Source organism: Gorilla gorilla, chromosome 6, assembly GCF_029281585.2.
Source record: "Gorilla gorilla gorilla isolate KB3781 chromosome 6, NHGRI_mGorGor1-v2.1_pri, whole genome shotgun sequence".
Taxonomy (NCBI): domain Eukaryota; kingdom Metazoa; phylum Chordata; class Mammalia; order Primates; family Hominidae; genus Gorilla; species Gorilla gorilla.
Window position 1 is genome coordinate 96633685 of NC_073230.2, and position 22285 is coordinate 96655969.

General features: G+C 39.8%; 2 protein-coding genes across 8 annotated transcripts in view; one reads left to right on the plus strand and one right to left on the minus strand.

Annotated features, from left to right (window-relative positions):
- The window catches only part of ANKIB1 (ankyrin repeat and IBR domain containing 1), a 264755-nt gene that overhangs the window by 203062 nt on the left and 39408 nt on the right, over positions 1-22285 (minus strand). The window lies entirely within an intron of this gene.
- The window catches only part of LRRD1 (leucine rich repeats and death domain containing 1), a 37918-nt gene continuing 32662 nt past the window's right edge, over positions 17030-22285 (plus strand). For 2 of the 7 annotated variants that reach the window (XM_063708245.1, XM_019031103.3), the window contains exon 1: positions 19151-19286. Coding sequence is in view for 1 of the 7 variants with exons in the window: in XM_063708244.1 (XP_063564314.1) it covers positions 19073-19321 (249 nt within the window). In the remaining 6 variants the exon portion in view is untranslated. Of the gene's footprint in view, positions 19322-22285 lie in introns of all 7 variants that reach the window. The other 5 variants (XM_055346597.1, XM_019031104.2, XM_063708244.1 and 2 more) reach the window with 4 other exon arrangements.

Sequence of the window (22285 nt, forward strand, 5' to 3'; positions counted from 1 at the left end):
CTAAACAGCTTTTAATGAATGCCTGGTATTGATCAGGCATTATATGTGCTCTAGGGATCAAGATAAGATACCATTTTCCTTTCATCATTCTTTCAGTAAATTTGAGTGCCTTTTATGTGCCAGGGACCCAGTGGTAAGGAAAACAAAATCCCTGCTTTCAGAGAACAAAGTCTGAGGGAGACAATAAATTATTATGGAAATATGTAATTGTAACTCTAATTACTGTGATGAAAGAAAAACATCTCAGCATTAACAGGGACCCTTGATCTAGTAGGGATCAGGAGAGGCTTTCCTGAGCAAGTGATGCTTGAGTTGGCATCTGACACGTGAGCAGGAATTAGTTATGTGAAGGCAGTACAGCTGGAAGGGAAATGAGGTGAGATGTTTTGACCCCAAAAGACAGACCTGGAGAACTGATGAGGGGATTTACAATTACTCATTTTCAGTTGTGATCCAAATTCAAGTAATTGTTTATCCAAATCACAACAAATTAATTTTCATTATACAAATAAAACCAGAATAGCTAATACTGCACATGATAAATGTATTAGAGAAAACTTACTGAAGAACCACAAGATTAAAAATTGCCAAAATTTAGCCAATGATGGGCAAAAAAAGAAAAAAAAATAAGAAAAAAGTTGCCAAAATTGACCCTAGAAAAATTAGACTTGATAGAAATATTCAACAAAGTAAAACTTTCCGGTTATTGACCGAACTTAATAGAGGAATTGCATTAATAAAATTTAGATTTTTTTATTTGATCCTGAGAAATCAATGGCAAAAACTCTAAAATAATATTTATTGATTGATTGAATGATTGAGACAGAGTCTTGTTCTGTCGCCCAGGCTGGAGTGCGGTGGCGTGATCTCAGCTCACTGCAACCTCCGCCCCACTGGGTTCAACCGATTCTCCTGCCTCATCAGCCTCCTGAGTAGCTGGGCCACCATGCCCAGCTAATTTTTGTATTTTTAGTAGAGACAGGTTTTCACCATGTTGGCCAGGCTGGCCTCAAACTCCTAACCTCAGGTGATCCACCCTCCTCGGCCTCCCACAGTGCTAGGATACAGGCATAAGCCACTGTGTCTGGCCCTCTAAAAGAATTTATATGTGCAAAAAACGGATTGGGGAATCAATTTGTTGCCTTATCATTAACATAGAAAACGATGCTCTCAGTGAAAATAATTTCTGTCAAAGCATAATTTGCTTTTGCTGCACTGTGTAGAAAACTGATTAAGACACTTAATTGGCTTGAGGCTGGACATGGTTACTCACGCTGTAATCCCAGCGCTTTGGAAGGCCAAAGTGGGAGAATCACTTGAGGCCAGGAGTTCAAGACCACACCAGCCTAGGCAACATAGCAAGATCTCCATCTCTACAAAAATAAAAAATAGCCAGGAGTGGTGGTGTACATCTGTAGTCCCAGCTACTCAGGAGGCTGAGGTGGGAGAATTTCTTGGGCACAGGGGTTTGTGGCTGCAGTGAGCTATAATTGCACCATTGTACTCCAGGCTGCGTGACTGAGCAAGCTCCCGACTCTAGGTAGGTAGGTAGGTAGGTAGATGATAGATTAGGTGGACTTGCATGCATGCAAGGATTAGATGATAGACCAGATAGGCTTGAATGCGTGTGAGAATAGATGGATAGAGACACAGAGAGAGAGATAGGCTTGAGTGCATGCAAGAAAATATTTTCTCACCAAAAATCCATCTATGATGGTATGATTCTCATTTGATGTTTGTATTCATAAGCACGTCAGAAAACCTCTGGTGTTATTTATGGTGTTTGGAGAGGGAGACATAGGCAGACTGTAAAGGCCCGAAAGCAGAAGCATCAAGCTCTTGGGGATCTTCGAGGCCAGAGTATTTAAGACAAAGAATATCTTTCAGACATCTTAGGGTGTAGATGAGAAAAACAGTTTCAATACATTGTGCTAATTTCTGTGATAAAAGGAAGTACCAGGTTGTTCAGGATTCATTGGAAGGGCACCCACATGGGTGGGAAATTAGGAACTTATGTCCCCATTATTTAAATTATAATAATAGCTACTACTTTAAGTGACACTTACTACACTATTGGCATTATTTGAAGCACTTTTGGGATATTAATTCATTTATTCCTGACAATAATCACTATGAGGCAGATACTATTATTCCCATTTTACAGATAAGAAAATTGAAGTTGGGTTAAATTACTTTCCAAACCAATGAGTGGTGGAGCTCAGATTCATACCTTGGCAGCCAAACTCCAGAGTATAAGTCAGTCAGATACATGATGTATGGTTATAATAAAAACATAAAATAATACTTGTTTTCTATCTTTAAAATCTTAGGAGCCATAGTTTCTAACAGAGTGATGTAAATGTTTTCATTTTTGTATATTGTATAACTTTGAACACAGTTGTATACAGAGAGGCTATGTTATTTGCGTAAGGTCAAAAACTAGTAAGTTGGGGTGTCAGAATTCAACATCTGGCAGTCTGGCTTCTGAATTCAGACATTTGTCAGGTAAAGGAGATATAGGTGGAATGGTTAAACAAAAAGGATCAAGTTTTGAAGGGTGTTGTGTTTCCTGTTTATGAGGAGCCATTGGAGCCCTTAGGACTTGATTAGCTCAGATGTGTGTGTTGAAAGATCACCCTGGGTCAATATACAGAAGGGCTTAAAGAGGTGGTTCTGAGCAAGAAGGTATAATGCAATCTGGACTTAAGCTAAGATAATGGCAATGGGAGAAAAGAATATTTTGACAAAACCCAGTGACCTTTTAGATATGGGAAATAAGGAAGAGGTAGCAGTAATGAGTAATTATCCTCTTTCTGTCCTGGACATACGGGAAAATGGTACCATATACTGCCTAAAATAGGGAATAGGGGAGGAAGTTTTGAAGAAATGTTTTGAGTTCCTGGCTCCCAAGGGACACATAGATGGAGATGGTCAATAGACAATAGGGTTCCCAGGCCTGAAGTTCAAAAGGCTCTCAGGAGATGACAATTGAAACTCCACGAATAGATTTGAAGCCACCCAGGAAGAGAGCACAGTGAGAAGCAAGCAAAAGAATGACAACACTTGAGAAATGGGCAAACTTAGGACAATCCACAAAGCATCCTGTTAAGTGAATATCAGTATAGAAAAGAAATAGCTTGGCACTATTCTCCATACTGTATATCCAATAGATTTTATATGGGCAAAATTTAAATATTAAAAGAATATTTAATATTGCTAGGGAAAAGCAGACCAGCATATTTTAGTGTCAGAGCACATCCGCTTATGGATGTTTCTTAAATGCGTATGAGGGATAGGTGAATAAAATGCTTTTTAAATGTACATGAACAAACATCAAAAGCAAAACAAAAGAATGAGGACCTGGAGCTCATACATGGCTAGTAGGAATGCAAAATGGAACAACCATTTTGGAAAACAGTTTCGTTTCTTGTAAGTTAAATATACTATAGGACCCAGCATTCCACTCCCAATTATTTATCTAAGCAGCTAAAATTTATATTCACACAATTCATATGCAGATGTTTGTAGAATACATCTTTAATTTTTTCATAATTAAACTGGGAGCAACCCAAATGTCCTTCACTGAGTGAATGAATAAACTCAGGTACATCCATATAACGGCATACCACTCAACAATGAAAAGAAACTATTGATGAACAACATGGATAAAGCTCAAATGCATTATGCTAACTGAAAGAAGCCAGACTCAAAAGGTTATACTGTATACTGTAACATTCCATTTGGATAACATTCTGGAAAAGGCAAAACTGTAGGATCAGAAAGCAGATAGTGGTTACCAAAGGTTAAGGATAGGTGTGGGGGGAATATGGGAATATAAAGGGGCAGCATGGAGAAATTTGGTGGTAGGGGAGAGGATGTTCTGATTATGATTGACATAGTATATTTGTCAAAATTCACAGAACTGATTATCAAAGGAAATTTTACTGGACAAATTTCAAAATACACTTAAAGAATCAGCACTTGCTAACCAAGTTCTGAAAATTCAAAACTATATTAAGTTTTGTTTTGTTTTGTTTTGTTTTGTTTTTTTGAGACAGAGTTTCACTCTTGTTGCCCAGGCTGGAGTGCAATGGCACGATCTCGGCTCACTGCAACCTCTGCCTCCCGGGTTTAAGTGATTCCCCTGCCTCAGCCTCCAAAGTAGCTGGGATTACAGGCATGGGCCACCATGCCTAGCTAATTTTTGTATTTTTAGTAGAGACAGGGTTTCACCACGTTGGTCAGCCTGGTCTCGAACTCCTGACCTCAGGTGATCCACCCACCTCGGCCTCACAAAGTGCTGGAATTACAGGCATGAGCTACCTTGCCCAGCCAAAAATTAAGATTTAACTAGAAATATGTCTGTACCCAAAATCCATTTAGTGAGTGGTCAAAGAAGATTAACAGAGAAGTTGTATGCTTGGAAATGCAAATGCATTTTAGAAATGGGGAAATATAAATTTTCCTAACAAAAATGTAAAACAGAAGCTTATTAAATTAGTTAAAATTATATGGAATAATAAAAACTGATTATGTTAATAAAATTGAATGATAGCACAAGACTGAGACAACATATGGGAATATATTTTGGCCAGCCCTGAAAAGCACTCTCAAAAATGTTTTTGTTTTTGAGAGAGTCTCGCTCCGTCACCCAGGCTGGAGTGCCGTGGCACTATCTCGGCTCACTGCAACTTTCACCTCCTGGATTCCAGTGATCCTCCCGTCTCAGCCTCCCTAGTAGCTGGAATTACAACCGAGCACCACCACATCTGGCTAATTTTTGTATTTTTAGTAGAGGCAGGGTTTCACAATGTTGGCCAGGCTGGTCTCAAACTCCTTGCCTCAAGTGATCTGCCCACCTTAGCCTCCCAAAGTGCTGGGATTACAAGCGTGAACTGCTGCGCCCAGCCTCAAAAATGTTTACTCCCATTCTTTTGATGATCCCACATTGAGGACCACCTGAGAATGAGCTTGCTGCCCCCACTTTCTCATTTGCTGTGCTTTACTGATATTTTTCCCTACTTGCCTAGGGAGTAAATTGTATGCATTACAATTCAACAAGGAAAAAATGACAGTTTTCTAACAGTGCCCTAAAAAATGGAACAAAATTGTGTAGTTTAAAATAATATAGCTGGATGCAGTGGCTCATGCCCATTATACCAGCACTTTGGGAGGCTGAGGCTGGCAGATCACATGAGACCAGGAGTTTGAGACCATCCTGGCTAACATGGTGAAACCCCTTTTCTATTAAAAATATAAAAATTAGCTGGGCATAGTGGTGCACATCTATAATCCCAACTACTCATGAGGCTGAGGCATGAGAATCACATGAACCTGGGAGGCAGAGGTTGCAGTGAGCCAAGATCATGCCACTGCACTCCAGCCTGGGTGACAGAATGAGACTCTGTTTCAATAATAGTAATAATATATCCTGCCAAACTAAGCTTCATAAGCGAAGGAGAAATAAAATCTTTTCCAGACAAGCAAGCACAAAGGGCATTCTTTACCACTATACCAGCCTTACCAGAGATCCTCAAGGGAGTTCTAAACATGGAAGTGAAAGAACAATGCATGCTACTGAAAAACACATTTAAGTACATAGCCCATAGACCTATTAAGCAACTACACAATAGAAACTACAGAGCAACCTGCTAACAGCTTTGCAATAGGATCAAAACCACATGTAACAATATTAACCTGGAATGCAAATGGTCTAAACACCCCCACTTAAAAGTCCGCAGAATGAGGCTGGGCACAGTGGCTCACGCCTTGTAATCCCAGCACTTTGGGAGGTGGGCAGATCACCTGAGGTCAGGAGTTTGAGACCAGCCTGGCCAACATGGTGAAACCCCATCTCTACTAAAAATACAAAAATTACCTGGGTGTGGTGGCGTGTGCCTGTAATCTCAGCTGCTTGGGAGGCTGAGGCAGGAGAATCTCTTGAACCCGGGAGGCAGAGGTTGTGGTGAGCCAAGATCACGCTACTGCACTCCAGCCTGAGCGACAGAGCAAAACTCCGTCTCAAAAAAAAAAAAAGTTATCGACTGGCAAGCTGGATTAAAAAAACAAGACCCATCCATCTGCTGTCTTCAAGAGACCCATCTCAAACATGACGACACCCATAGGCTCAAAGTGAAAGGTTGGAGAAAGATCTGTCACACAAACAGAAAAAAAAGAACAGAGGTCACTATTTTTATATCAGATAAAAGACTAAACCAACTACAGTGAAAAAGGACGAAGAAGGGCACTACATAATGGCAAAGGGTTCAGTTCAACAAGAAGACTGAACTATTGTAAATACATACACACCCAACATTTGAGCACCCAGGTTCATAAAACAAGTACTTCTAGACCTACAAAAAGACTTAGTCACACAATAATAGTGGGGGACTTCACCCCATTGAGAGCGCTGGACAGATCATCAAGGCAGAAAACAAAGAAATTCTGGACTTACATTCAACACTTAGACCTACTAGATATCTACAGAGTAATTCACCCATCAACCACAGAATACATATTTTTCTCATGTGGACATGGAACATACTCCAGGGTCAACCAAATGCTCAACTGTAAAGCCAGTCTCAATAAATTCAAAAAAGTCAAAATTATACTAAACCATACTCTCAGATCACAGTGGAATAAAAATAGAAATCACTACCAAGAAGATCTCTCAATACCATATGACAACATGGAAATAAAACAACTTGCTCTTGAATGATTTTGGGTAAACGACAAATTTTTAAAATCTTTGAAATAAATGAAAACAAAGACACAACGTGCCAAAATCTCTGGGATGCAGCCAAAACAGTGTTAATAGGAAATTTTATAGCACAAAACACCTACCTCCAGAAGTTAGAAAGATCTCAAATTAACCATCTAACATTACACCTAGAGGAACAAGAAAAACAACAAATGAACCCCAAAGCTAGCAGAAGAGAAGAAATAACTAAAATCAGAGCCAAACGGAATGAAATTGAGACCCAAAAATCCATACAAAGAATCAATGAAAAACAAACAATTTTTTTATCTTTTCAAAAAAAATGTTTTTTGAAAGATGAAACAAGATTGGTAGACTGGTAGCTATATTAAAGAAAAAGAAGATCTAAATAAACATAGTCAGAAATGACAAAGATGACATTACAACCATTCCCACAGAAATACAAAAGGTCCTCAGGGACTATTATTAAATCTCTATGCACACAATTTAGGAAATCTAGAGGAAATGGCTAAGTTCCAGGAAACACAATTTCCTAAGATTGAATCAGGAAGAAATTGAAACCCTGAACACACCAATATTGAGTTCCAAAACTGAATCAGTAATTTTAAAAAAATCTTTAAAAAGCCCCAAACCGGATGGATTCACAGCTGAATTCTACCAGACATAAACAAAGAAGAGCTAGTACCAATTCTACTGAAACTATTCTTTAAAAAAAATGAGGAAGAGAGATTCCTCCCTAACTCATTCTACAAAGCCAGCATTAGCTTGATATCAAAACCTGACAAAGACAATGAGAGAAACTACAGGCCAATATCCCTGATGAACATAGACACAAAAATCCTCAGCAAAAATAGCAAATCGAATCCAGCATCCCATTCAAAAATTAATTCACCATGATCACAGGCTTCATTCCTGGGATGCAAGGTTGGTTCAACATACAGAAATCAGTAAATGGGATTCACCACATAAACATAACAAACAATTAAAAACAAAAACCATATGATCATATCAATAGATGCAGAAAAAGCTTTTGATAAAATCCAACATCTTTTCATGATAACCCTCCAGAAACTAGGCTTCAAAGGAACATACCTCAAAATAAGAGCCATCTATGACAAACCCACAGCCAACATCATACTGAATGGGCAAAAACTGGAAGCATTCCCAGTGAGAACTGGAACAAAACTGATGCCCACTCTCACCACTCCTATTCAACACAGAACTAGAAGTCCTAGCCAGAGTAATCAGGCAAGAGAAAGAAAGAAAAAGCATCCAAATATAAAAAGAAGTCAAACTTTCTTTGTTGATGATATGATTCCATACCTAGAAAACCCTGAAAACTCCACCAAAAGGCTTCTGGAACTGATAACTTCAGTAATGTTTCAGGATACAAAAATCAATGTACAAAAATCAGTAGCATTTCTATACACCAAAAATGTTAAAGCTGAGAACCAAATCAAGAACATAATCTCGAGGATATGAGGGGGGTCCTGAGCCAAGATGGCCAAACAGGAACAGCTCCGGTCTACAGCTCCCAGCGTGAGTGACGCAGAAGACGGGTGATTTCTGCATTTCCATTTGAGGTACTGGGTTCATCTCACTAGGGAGTGCCAGACACTGGGCGCAGGACAGTGGCTGCAGCACACTGTGCGCGAGCCAAAGCAGGGCGAGGCATTGCCTCATTTGGGAAGCGCAAGGGGTCAGGGAGTTCCCTTTCCTAGTCAAAGGGGTGACAGCACCTGGAAAATCGGGTCACTCCCACCCTAATACTGCGCTTTTCCAACAGGCTTAAGAAAATGGTGCACCAGGAGATTATATCCCACACTTGGCTCAGAGGGTCCTACACCCACAGAGTCTCACTGATTGCTAGCACAGCAGTCTGAGATCAAACTGCAAGGCGGCAGCAAGGCTTGGGGAGGGGCGCCCGCCATTGCCCAGGCTTGCTTACGTAAACAAAGCAGCCGGGAAACTCAAACGGGGTGGAGCCCACCACAGATCAAGGAGGCCTGCCTGCCTCTGTAGGCTCCACCTCTGCGGGCAGGGCACAGACAAAAAGACAGCAGTAACCTCTGCAGAGTTAAATGTCCCTGTCTGACAGCTTTGAAGAGAGCAGTGGTTCTCCCAGCACGCAGCTGGAGATCTGAGAACGGGCAGACTGCTTCCTCAAGTGGGTCCCTGAACCCTGACCCCCGAGCAGCCTAACTGGGAGACACCCCCCAGTAGGGGCAACCTGACACCTCACAAGGCCGGGTACTCCTCTGAGACAAAACTTCCAGAGGAACGATCAGACAGCAGCATTCGCGGTTCATGAAAATCTGCTGTTCTGCAGCCACCACTGCTGTTACCCAGGCAAACGGTCTGGAGTGGACCTCTAGCAGACTCCAACAGACCTACAGCTGAGAGTCTTGTCTGTTAGAAGGAAAACCAACAAACAGAAAGGACATCCACACCAAAAACCCATCTGTACGTCACCATCATCAAAGACCAAAAGTAGATAAAACCACAAAGATAGGGAAAAAACAGCAGAAAAACTGGAAACTCTAAAAAGCAGAGCGCCTCTCCTCCTCCAAAGGAACGCAGTTCCTCACCAGCAACGAAACAAAGCTGGATGGAGAATGACTTTGATGAGTTGAGAGAAGAAGGCTTTGGACAATCAAACTACTCCAGCTACAGGAGGAAATTCAAACCAAAGGCAAAGAAGTTGAAAACTTTGAAAAAAATTTAGACGAACGTATAACTAGAATCACCAATACAGAGAACTGCTTAAAGGAGCTGATGGAGCTGAAAGCCAAGGCTCGAGAACTACGTGAAGAATGCAGAAGCCTCAGGAGCCAATGTGATCAGCTGGAAGAAAGGGTGTCAGTGATGGAAGATGAAATGAATGAAATGAAGCGAGAAGGGAAGTTTAGAGAAAAAAGAATAAAAAGAAACGAACAAAGCTTCCAAGAAATATGGGACTATGTGAAAAGACCAAATCTATGTCTGATTGGTGTACCTGAAAGTGACGGGGAGAATGGAACCAAGTTGGAAAACACTCTGCAGGATATTATCCAGGAGAACTTCCCCAATCTAGCAAGGCAGGCCAACATTCAGATTCAGGAAATACAGAGAACGCCACAAAGATACTCCTCGAGAAGAGCAACTCCAAGACACATAATTGTCAGATTCACCAAAGTTGAAATGAAGGAAAAAATGCTAAGAGCAGCCAGAGAGAAAGGTCGGTTTACCCACAAAGGGAAGCCCATCAGACTAACAGCGGATCTCTCAGCAGAAATTCTACAAGCCAGAAGAGAGTGGGGGCCAATATTCAACATTCTTAAAGAAAAGAATTTTCAACCCAGAATTTCATATCCAGCCAAACTAAGCTTCACAAGTGAAGGAGAAATAAAATACTTTACAGACAAGCAAATGATGAGAGATTTTGTCACCACCAGGCCTGCCCTAAAAGAGCTCCTAAAGGAAGCACTAAACGTGGAAAGGCACAACCGGTACCAGCCACTGCAAAATCATGCCAAATTGTAAAGACCATTGAGGCTAGGAAGAAACTGCAGCAACTAACTAGCAAAATAACCAGCTAACATCAAAATGACAGGATCAAATTCACACATAACAATATTAACTTTAAATGTAAATGGACTAAATGCTCCAATTAAAAGACACAGACTGGCAAATTGAATAGAGTCAGGACCCATCAGTGTGCTGTATTCAGGAAACCCATCTCACATGCAGAGACACACATAGGCTCAAAATAAAAAGATGGAGGAAGATCTACCAAGCAAATGGAAAACAAAAGAAGGCAGGGGTTGCAATCCTAGTCTCTGATAAAACAGACTTTAAACCAACAAAGATCAAAAGAGACAAGGCCATTACATAATGGTAAAGGGATCAATTCAACAAGAAGAGCTAACTATCCTAAATATATATCACCCAATACAGGAGCACCAAGATTCATAAAGCAAGTCCTGAGTGACCTACAAAGAGACTTAGACTCCCACACAATAATAATGGGAGACTTTAACACCCCACTGTCAACATTAGACAGATCAATGAGACAGAAAGTTAACAAGGATACCCAGGAATTGAACTCAGCTCTGCACCAAGTGGACCTAATAGACATCTACAGAACTCTCCACCCCAAATCAACAGAATATACATTTTTTTTCAGCACCGCACCACACCTATTCCAAAATTGACCACATACTTGGAAGTAAAGCTCTCCTCAGCAAATGTAAAAGAACAGAAATTATAACAAACTATCTCTCAGACCACAGTGCAATCAAACTAGAACTCAGGATTCAGAAACTCACTCAAAACCGCTCAACTACATGGAAACCGAACAACCTGCTCCTGAATGACTACTGGGTACATAACGAAATGAAGGCAGAAATAAAGATGTTGTTTGAAACCAATGAGAACAAAGACACAACATACCAGAATCTCTGGGACACATTCAAAGCAGTGTGTAGAGGGAAATTTATAGCACTAAATGCCCACAAGAGAAAGCAGGAAAGATCCAAAATTGACACCCTAACATCACAATTAAAAGAACTAGAGAAGCAAGAACAAACACATTCAAAAGCTAGCAGAAGGCAAGAAATAACTAAAATCAGAGCAGAACTGAAGGAAATAGAGACACAAAAAACCGTTCAAAAAATTAATGAATCCAGGAGCTGGTTTTTTGAAAGGATCAACAAAATTGATAGACTGCTAGCAAGACTAATAAAGAAGAAAAGAGAGAAGAATCAAATAGACACAATAAAAAATGATAAAGGGGATATCACCACTGATCCCACAGAAATACAAACTACCATCAGAGAATACTACAAACACCTCTACGTAAATAAACTAGAAAATCTAGAAGAAATGGATAAATTCCTGGACACATACACCCTCCCAAGACTAAACCAGGAAGAAGTTGAATCTCTGAATAGACCAATAACAGGCTCTGAAATTGTGGCAATAATCAATAGCTTACCAACCAAAAAGACTCCAGGACCAGATGGATTCACAGCCGAATTCTACCAGAGGTACAAGGAGGAACTGGTACCATTCCTTCTGAAACTATTCCAATCAATAGAAAAAGAGGGAATCCTCCCTAACTCATTTTATGAGGCCAGCATCATCCTGATACCAAAGCCAGGCAGAGACACAACCAAAAAGAATTTTAGACCAATATCCTTGATGAACATTGATGCAGAAATCCTCAATAAAATACTGGCAAAACGAATCCAGCAGCACATCAAAAAGCTTATCCACCATGATCAAGTGGGCTTCATCCCTGGGATGCAAGGCTGGTTCAATATACGCAAATCAATAAATGTAATCCAGCATATAAACAGAGCCAAAGACAAAAACCACATGGTTATCTCAATAGATGCAGAAAAGGCCTTTGACAAAATTCAACAACGCTTCATACTAAAAACTCTCAATAAATTAGGTATTGATGGGACGTATCTCAAAATAATAAGAGCTGTCTATGATGAACCCACAGCCAATATCGTACTGAATGGGCAAAAACTGGAAGCATTCCCTTTGAAAACGGGCACAAGACAGGGATGCCCTCTCTCACCACTCCTATTCAACATAGTGTTGGAAGTTCTGGCCAGGGCAATTAGGCAGGAAGGAAATAAAGCATATTCAATTAGGAAAAGAGGAAGTCAAATTGTCCCTGTTTGCAGACGACATGATTGTATATCTAGAAAACCCCATTGTCTCAGCCCAAAATCTCCTTAAGCTGATAAGCAACTTCAGCGAAGTCTCAGGATACAAAAATCAATGTACAAAAATCACAAGCATTCTTATACTCCAATAACAGACAAACAGAGAGTCAAATCATCAGTGAACTCCCATTCACAATTGCTTCAAAGAGAATAAAATACCTAGGAATCCAACTTACAAGGGACCTGAAGGACCCCTTCAAGGAGAACTACAAACCACTGCTCAATGAAATAAAAGAGGATACAAATAAATGGAAGAATATTCCATGCTCATGGGTAGGAAGAATCAATATCGTGAAAATGGCCATACTGCCCAAGGTAATTTACAGATTCAATGCCATCCCCATCAAGCTACCAATGACTTTCTTCACAGAACTGGAAAAAAACTACCTTAAAGTTCATACGGAACCAAAAAAGAGCCCCCGTTGCCAAGTCAATCCTAAGCCAAAAGAACAAAGCTGGAGGCATCACGCTACCTGACTTCAAACTATACTACAAGGCTACAGTAACCAAAACAGCATGCTACTGGTACCAAAACAGAGATATAGATCAATGGAACAGAACAGAGCCCTCAGAAATAATGCCACATATCTACAACGATCGGATCTTTGACAAACCTGACAAAAACAAGCAACAGGGCAAGGATTCCCTATTTAATAAATGGTGCTGGGAAAACTGGCTAGCCATATGTAGAAAGCTGAAACTGGATCCCTTCCTTACACCTTATACAAAAAGTAATTCAAGATGGATTAAAGACTTGACGTTAGACCTAAAACCATAAAAACCCTAGAAGAAAACCTAGGCATTACAATTCAGGACATAGGCATGGGCCAGGACTTCATGTCTAAAACACCGAAAGCAATGGCAACAAAAGCCAAAATTGAGAAATGTGATCTAATTAAACTAAAGAGCTTCTGCACAGCAAAAGAAAGTACCATCAGAGTGAACAGGCAACCTACACAATGGGAGAAAATTTTTGCAACCTACTCATCTGACAAAGGGCTAATATCCAGAATCTACAATGAGCTCAAACAAATTTACAAGAAAAAAACAACCCCATCAAAAAGTGGGTGAAGGACATGAACAGACACTTCTCAAAAGAAGACATTTATGCAGCCAAAAAACACATGAAAAAATGCTTACCATCCCTGGTCATCAGAGAAATGCAAATCAAAACCACAATGAGATACCATCTCACACCAGTTAGAATGGCAGTCATTCAGGAAACAACAGGTGCTGGAGAGGATGTGGAGAAATAGGAACACTTTTACACTGCTGGTGGGACTGTAAACTAGTTCAACCATTGTGGAAGTCAGTGTAGCGATTCCTCAGGGATCTAGAACTAGAAGTACAATTTGACCCAGCCATCCCATTACTGGCTGTATACCCAAAGGACTATAAATCATGCTGCTATAAAGACACATGCACACGTATGTTTATTGTGGCACTATTCACAATAGCAAAGACTTGGAACCAACCCAAATGTCCAACAATGATAGACTGGATTAAGAAAATGTGGCACATATACACCATGGAATAGTATGCAGCCATAAAAAATGATGAGTTCATGTCCTTTGTACGGACATGGATGAAATTGGAAATCATCATTCTCAGTAAACTATCGCAAGGAGAAAAAAACAAACACCGCATGTTCTCACTCATAGGTGGGAATTGAACAATGAGAACACATGGACACAGGAAGGGGAACATCACACTCTGGGGACTGTTGTGGCGTGGGGGGAGGGGGGAGGGATAGCATTAGGGGATATACCTAATGCTAAATGACGAGTTAATGGGTGCAGCACCCCAGCATGGCACATGTATACATATGTAACTAACCTGCACATTGTGCACATGTACCCTAAAACTTAAAGTATAATAATAGTAAAATAAAATAAAAGAACATAATCTTATTTACAGTAGCCATAAATAAAAATAAAATACCTAGGAATGTATCTAATCAAAGAGGTGAAAGATCGCTACAAGGAGAACTACAAAACACGGCTGAAGGAAATCATAGATGATGTAAACAAATGGGAAAACATTCCATGCTCATGGATTGGAAGAATCAATATTGTTAAAATGGCCACACTGCCCAAAGCACTCGACAGACAATACTTTTTTTTTTGAGATGGAGTTTTGCTCTGTCACCCAGGCTGGAGTGCAGTGGCACAATCTCAGCTCATTGCAACCTCCGCCTCCTGGTTTCAAGTAATTCCCCTGCCTCAGCCTCCCGAGTAGCTGTGATTACAGGCCCATGCCACCACACTCAGCTAATTTTTGTATTTTTAATAGAAACGGGGTTTCACCATGTGGGCCAGGCTGATCTCAAACTCCTGACCTCAGGTGAGCCATCCACCTTGGCCTCCCAAAGTGCTGGGATTACAGGTGTGACCCACCATGCCTGGCCCAGATTGAACACTATTTCTATCAAGCTACTAATGTGGTTTTTCACAGGACTAGAAAAAAAATTCTAAAATTTATATGCAACCAAAAAGGAGCCCTAATAGCCAAAGCAATCTTAATCAAAAAGAACAAAGCTAGAGGATCACACTACCTGAATTCAAATTATAAGGCTACAGTAACCAAAAGAGCATGGTACTGGTACAAAAGCAGACACATAGATGGATGGAATTGAATAGAGAACCCAGAAATAAATACACACACCTACAGCTATCAAATCTTCAACAAAGTTGACAAAAATAAGCATTGGGACAAGAACTCTCTACTCAATAAATGGTGCTGTGATAGTTGACTAGCCATATGTAGAAGAATGATACTTGATCCGTACTATCAGCATATACAAAAATTAATTCAACATGGATTAAAGATTTAAATATAAGACCTCAAACTGTAAGAGTCCTAGAAGAAAACCTAGGAAACACAATTCTGGACATCAGCTTTTGGAAATAATTTATGACTAGGTCCTCAAAAGCAATTGAAACAAAACTAAAAATTGACAAGTGGAACCTAAACTGAAAAACTTCTACACAGCAAAAGAAACTATCAACAGAGTAAACAGCTTACAGAATGGGAGAAAATATTTGCAAACTAAGCATCTGACAAAAGTCTAAAATTCTAAAGAATCTATACAGAACTTAATTGAGCAAGCAAAAAAAACTCTATTAAAAATGAGCAAAAGACATGAACAGATCTTATCAAAAGAAAACACACAAGCGGCCAACAAACATGAAAAAATGTTCAACATCAACAATAATCAGAGAAACGCAAATCAAAAACACAATGAGATACTACCTCACACCAGTCAGAATGTCTATTAGTAAAAAGTGAAAAAATAGATGCTGGCAAAGCTTTGGAGAAAAAGAAATGCTTATACACTGTGGGTGGGACTGTAAATTAGTTCAGCCACAGTAGAAAGCAGTTTGGAGACTTCTCAAAGAACTTAGAACTACCTTTTGATCATTAATCCCATCACTTGGTATATATCCAAAAGAAAATAAATTATTCTCCCAAAAGACAAATACTCCTGTATGTTCATCACAGTACTATTCACAATAGCAAAGACATGAAGTCAACCTAGGTGCCCATCAACGGTGGATTTGATAAAGGAAATGTGGTATATACACACTATAGAATACTACACAGCCATAAAAAAGAATGAAAAGATGGCCTTTGCAACAACGTGCATGCAACTGGAGGCCACTATCCTAAGTGAATTAGTTCAGGAACAGAAAACCAAATACCGCAAGCCCTCACTTATAAGTGAGAGCTAAACACTGGGTACTTATGGACATAAAAATGGCAAAAATAGACGCTGGGGACTACTGGAGGTGGGAGGGAGGGATGGGGGTAAGGGTTGAAAAACGTTTGGGTACTATGCTCAGTACCTGGATGATGGGATCAATCATACCCCAAACCTCAGCATCATGCAATATGCCCATGTAACAAATGTGCACATGTCCCTGAATTAAAAATAAAATTTGTAATTATTTTTAAAATTAAAAAAACCCAAGGCAGTTGTTTTTAAAGCATGTCTCCCCTAGAGCATACCAAATGCTTTGCCACAGAATTATGTAATTATGCCATGAACTCAATTTTATGAGCAAATAAGTATAATTTCAATCCAGTAACCAGCAAATCATTTGTTGACTTTTGGAATATGCTATGTTATGTTTCATAGCGTGCCTTCCTAGTTATATTTTACAGATATTGGTATTTTTGTTTGTATTTACTGATTATATACCAGTTGGACAGTGGAAGGGAAAGAACCTAAAATGATAAATCACCTGCAGATAGAAAAATGAGTAAATAATTTTCACCTAAATCAAATGTGTGCCATTTTCCCTTTCTGGGTTTTTTGCTTTCAATTAATACTAAATTTAGTTTTGTACACATAACCATTAGGAGGAAGAAAAGCCAACCTGTATCTTTATTTTAGCCAGTTCACTAACAATTAATTATATATATTTAAAAGTTGGATTTTATCTGAGCTTTGGTTTACCTGTTATTTACTTTTTAAAAATACATGGGTGTTCGTACACCATGTATTTTCTTTTGTATAACAGTTTGAAAGAGTTTTCCTGATTGCAGTGAAGTTAATGTTTCCCCCTTTTTTAGTCATTAACAGTCAAATGAATAGTTACATATATTAAAGATACAGAAAGAAAATTTACAAGATGGATTAAATAAACACTTATAGGAGTTACTATGACAAAATATTTTGAAACTTACTTTCGAGTTATAAATAAAATTATTAAAGATAAAATTCCAACCTGTTCTCTCATGTGGAATTTAAATCGCAAGTCGGAAACTTAGGATTTAGGCTAAAGAACGAATGTAAAGGGGAAGAAACCTGTATTCCAAAAACAAAAGGTTATATAAATTGCCAAATTAAGAAGGTTTTTTCACCTCTACCTTATACTGAGTAAAGAAGGTAAGTATACTAAGCAGCTGCTTTTAATGCCTTTTATTTAAACAAAACAAAATCCATAGACTTCTGGAATACCAGCAAATTGTATGTGTTTTCAGTTAGTCATCATGTTATATTAACAGTTCATTAAACAAATGACAATTTGTAAATTCAGTCCACAGAATAGCATACTGAAAGGCTACACATGTAGAATTATTAGATAAAAAGGAACATCACTGCCCTTCATAAATTCTAGAAAGTTCATTGCATTCATTATTCACCTTTAAATTCAAAATTGGAATTTGATGATGATTGCAACTGCAGCTGAGGGCCATAAACTAAAACAATTTACTGGGTGTGGAAAAGGGGGCTGGGAAAAGCCGTGGGCTAACCATCCTGTTAACAAGGAGTGTCTCCTCATCAAGGTGGCAGCCACCAGAACGAGGTGCAGCCTCCTACCCTACAAATAGCAAGGGCCCATGCAAATGAAAAGTGAACCTTTGAGATGAGTCTGGATAATAATGCATTGGAGATTTCCTGTTAAACTAGCACTCTTAACATAGTGGCGTTTTATTTCAATCATAGTATAAAACTCACTGGTTTATTCAATTTTATTATATTTTAGATGTTGGTATTAATAAACCAAGCAAGATTCTTTTTAAGTTTTCTATTTCCCCTTTCTAAAAGCTCTATATCGGGTTCTTCAATTACATTCTCAAATTATACAAATACTACATGTTTTCTGACAAATACCGTATTTTGGTAATGTTAGGCTGGAAGTAAACTAGAGTCTTTCTGTAACTTTGACTTATCCTGCAATGTTTGGATGATGGGACACATCACCCTGGGAACTGTCTCAAAGCACAACCACATCTTAGGGCCCTACGCTCACTCCCCAAAGGCAGATCCGCCTCCAAAACTCCAAATCCTCATGGTCTCAAGCATCCCTTTTAAACACGGGCACAATCGTCACCTCTTTGAAATGAGAGCGTGCTTGATTAGGTTCTTTCCCTTCCACTGTCCAACTGGTATATAATCAGTAAATACAAACAAAAATACCAACATCTGTAAAATATAACTAGGAAGGCACGCTATGAAACATAACATAGCATATTCCAAAAGTCAACAAATGATTTGCTGGTTCCTGGATTGAAATTATACTTATTTGCTCATAAAATTGAGTTCATGGCATAATTACATAATTCTGTGGCAAAGCATTTGGTATGCTCCTGGCCTCCAGTTGCTGGCCTTCATCCGGTGTTGGGGTGGGGGAGCCTGTCGGTTCCTGAAGAATAGCTCGGGGATAACTAAGACAAAAGACCCTGAGGAGATCTGCCTCAACCGTGGCAAGCTGGGTCTTCCACGTCACCAAGTGCCATTTTCACCGTGCCTGTATGGTCCGCTGTTCATCCTGTTAGTTGACCCCGAAATCAGGCAGGAAAATAAAGCTCAGTGGGAGGGCCTCGGAGCAAGACAATCCCACGAAGATGGACTCGGGTTGATTAACGTGAGTGAACCTCTGAGGACCAGAATCCAGACTAGTAATTCTCCATCCCGGCTGCTCGTTAGATGCCCGGACCGACCCCCCCCAGACCAATTCAATCAGAACATTCGGAGGGGCTTGTAAAATCTCCCGGGGAGATTCCGGTACGAAAGCCCAAGACTCAGACGCCCGTTCTCCACCCGCCTGCAGCGGCCAGCGCGGGTCCCTCTTAGGGAACTGAATGCAGGCCCTGGGCCTCCTCCTCGAGTATCCCAGTGTGACCGATGGCCAGCTCACAAACGCGCAGTGGGTGCGGCCGAGCCAGGGCAGAGCGGAGCGGAGGGCCCGGCCGCTTTCGGCCTGGGAAAGAGGAGCCACTGCCCGGAGAGGCGTCAGTGCTGGGCTGCGGCTGCGGAGGTCCTCGCAATTCCTGGACTCAACCGCGCGCGCCCCCTACCGGTCGTGCGAAGAAGCCGCAGCCGCCGCGGGAGGCCACAGGTGAAGCGAAGGGTGTGTCTTACTTCAGCGGCCCTGTAAGCCACGCCCAGATTCTCTCCCATTTTCCCACTTCTCATGGCTTTGCATGCTGTCCCACGTTACGTTAGCCTGTACTGAATGTCTCTTTTTCTACATTTAGAAAACAATTTATTGATGCTGCAAGACATGAAAAAGTACTGTAACTCCCTGAATGTGCATGTCTTTCAGATAGGTAACAAATTACATTGGGCCATTGTTCAACTTTATTAATATTTGTTAAAACATAATTTGCATATATCTTTGCCTATCAAATTGGCAATATTTGTATGTATGTATGTATTTATTTATTTATTTTTTGCGACAGAGTTTCGCGCTTGTTGCCCAGGCTGGAGTGCAGTGGTGCAATCTCGGCTCACTGCAACCTCTGCCTCCTGGGTTCAAGTAATTCTCCTGTCTCAGCCTCCCGAGTAATTGGGATTACAGGCGCGCGCCACCACGACCGGCTAATTTTGTATTTTTAGTAGAGACGGGGTTTCACCCTGTTGGCCAGGCTGGTCTCGAACTCCTGACCTCAAGTGATCTGCCTGCCTCGCCCCCTCAAAGTGCTGGGATTACAGGCGTGAACCACTGCGCCCAGCCATGTTTTTAAGTGAGATTCTTAGTGCTTGTGAAAATAATGAGAGACTTTTTCATATAGTTTTTTGTTTGTTTTTTGAGACGGAGTTTTGCTCTTGTTGCCCAGGCTGGAGTGCAATGGCGTGATCTCGGCTCACCGCAACCTCCACCGCCCGGGTTCAAGCGATTCTCCTGCCTCAGCCTCCCGAGTAGCTGGGACTACAGGCGCCCGCCACTATGCCTGGCTAATTTTTTGTATTTTTAGTACAGACGGGGTTTCACCGTGTTAGCCAGGATGGTCTCGATCTCCTGATCTCGTGATCTGCACGCCTGGGCCTCCCAAGGTGCATATACATTTTTAAAACGCTGTGTATCAGCCTTTAAAATGCTCATATGGAAACAAATAATTGGTGGCAGCCTCTTCAATGCAATATTTTGCAGCTATAAAAATAGCTTTTCAAATAATATTTTATTTCAAATCACTGCATGTTAACCACTATGTATATTCTGGGTTAATGGAAATTTCATTGCATATCTGTGCTGTTTAAAGAATAACACCCTTTCTTCCCCTCCCAAGTTCTGTATCATCAAATATAGTCAGGCAGATGTGGGTCAAAATATCACCTTTGTTACTGATAAAATAGTTTAGAGAAAATGGTGTTGATCTGCAGCTAAGTAGACTGCAATAATTTGCTCAGGAATTTGGCATAATTAGTCTGTCATCACACACAACCTTGGCCTCCCCACACAAGTATACAGTCCCCTTATTCTATGGAAGACAGCTGACTATAACATAAATCTTGCAAGCAGACAGCCTTGAAAGAGAGAGCCCAGAAGGAGCTGAGCTCATGAGTCATCTGCCTGTCTTCTCCACAGAGGAGAAACTGTAGCAATAAAGCTCCAAGTCAGGGGCATTATGTGTAGAATTTCCTCCACAAGGAAATATGAAGCCAGGGAAGGCAATTATATCCCCATATGTTCTCAAGAAGAAGAAGAAAATCTGAACAAACCACTAACCATTAAAGAGAGCACAAAATAAATTTTACTGAACCTTCAGGGAATGCATTATCCCAAAATATGTAAAATGCTTCAACAAATAGCTAATTAGAATAGGCTTCCCAGCTCATTCTACGATGGTAGTATAACCTTGAAACCAAAACCGGACAAAGAGTATTAAAAAAAAAATCAGCAAAATTACTAATGAACATGGGCATAAAAAATCTGAGTAAATGTTACATTTACTCAGTAATATAATGTGACCAGATTTATAATATATAATAATTGATAAGTAATGTCATATTATGTTACTATGTATTAATATTCATTACCATGTATAAACTATAGTAATTAGTAATATATTATTTATATATCATTTGTATATTACTTGTATAAGTAATAAATTTCTTATATTTTTATTATTTATATATTATACAAGTAATATATTCTTGTTTTATATATATATATATATACACACACACACACACACACAAGTATTATATCATAACCAAGTTTGACTTATCCAAGAAATGCCTCATGCTCAATAATCTATTAATGTGGCCAGGCATGGTGGCTTACACCTGTAATCTCAGCACTTTGGGAGGCTGAGGTGAGTGGATCACCTGAGGTCAGGAGTTCGAGACCAGCCTGACTAACATGCGGAAACCCCATCTCTACTAAAAATACAAAATTAGCCCAGCATAGTGGCATGCACCTGTAGTCCCAGCTACTCAGGAGGCTGAGGCAGGAGAATCACTTGAACCTGGAAGGCGGAGGTTGCAGTGAGCCGAGATTGCACCACTGCACTCCAGTCTGGGCAACAGAGCAAGACTTTGTCTCAAAAAAAAAAAAAAACAAAAAAACGAGAGAATCTATTAATGTAATATACCACACCAGTGATTAAAGGAACAAGACAAAGATAGCTGGTATTATCTCTACTATTCCACTTTGTACTAAAGGGCTTAAAAAATGCAATAAGACACTAAAATCAGTAAGTCATACAATTGGAAACAACTGTCAATACTTAGAATATTGTCTTTATAGAAAGTCTAGGAGAATGTATAAAGTTGTTAGAACTAATAAGAGAACCTAGTCAGATTGCTACATACAAGACCAACATACAAAAATTAGTAGTAGTTTCTATATGCCAGTATTTTAAAAACTAAAAAAAGATACTATTCTCCATAGCAAAAGAAATATGCCATGTTATTAAATAGGAAGACTCAATACCATGGGTATATCACTTCTTTCCCAAATAAAGTTACAAATATAATTTAATTCTAACTGAAATCCAAGCAAGATACTTTGTGGAACTTGACATACTTATCCTAAAATTGATCTGGCTATGTAAAGAACTGAGAATAACCACCATAGTTTTTAAGAAAAGGATAAAGTGAGAGGACTTTCTC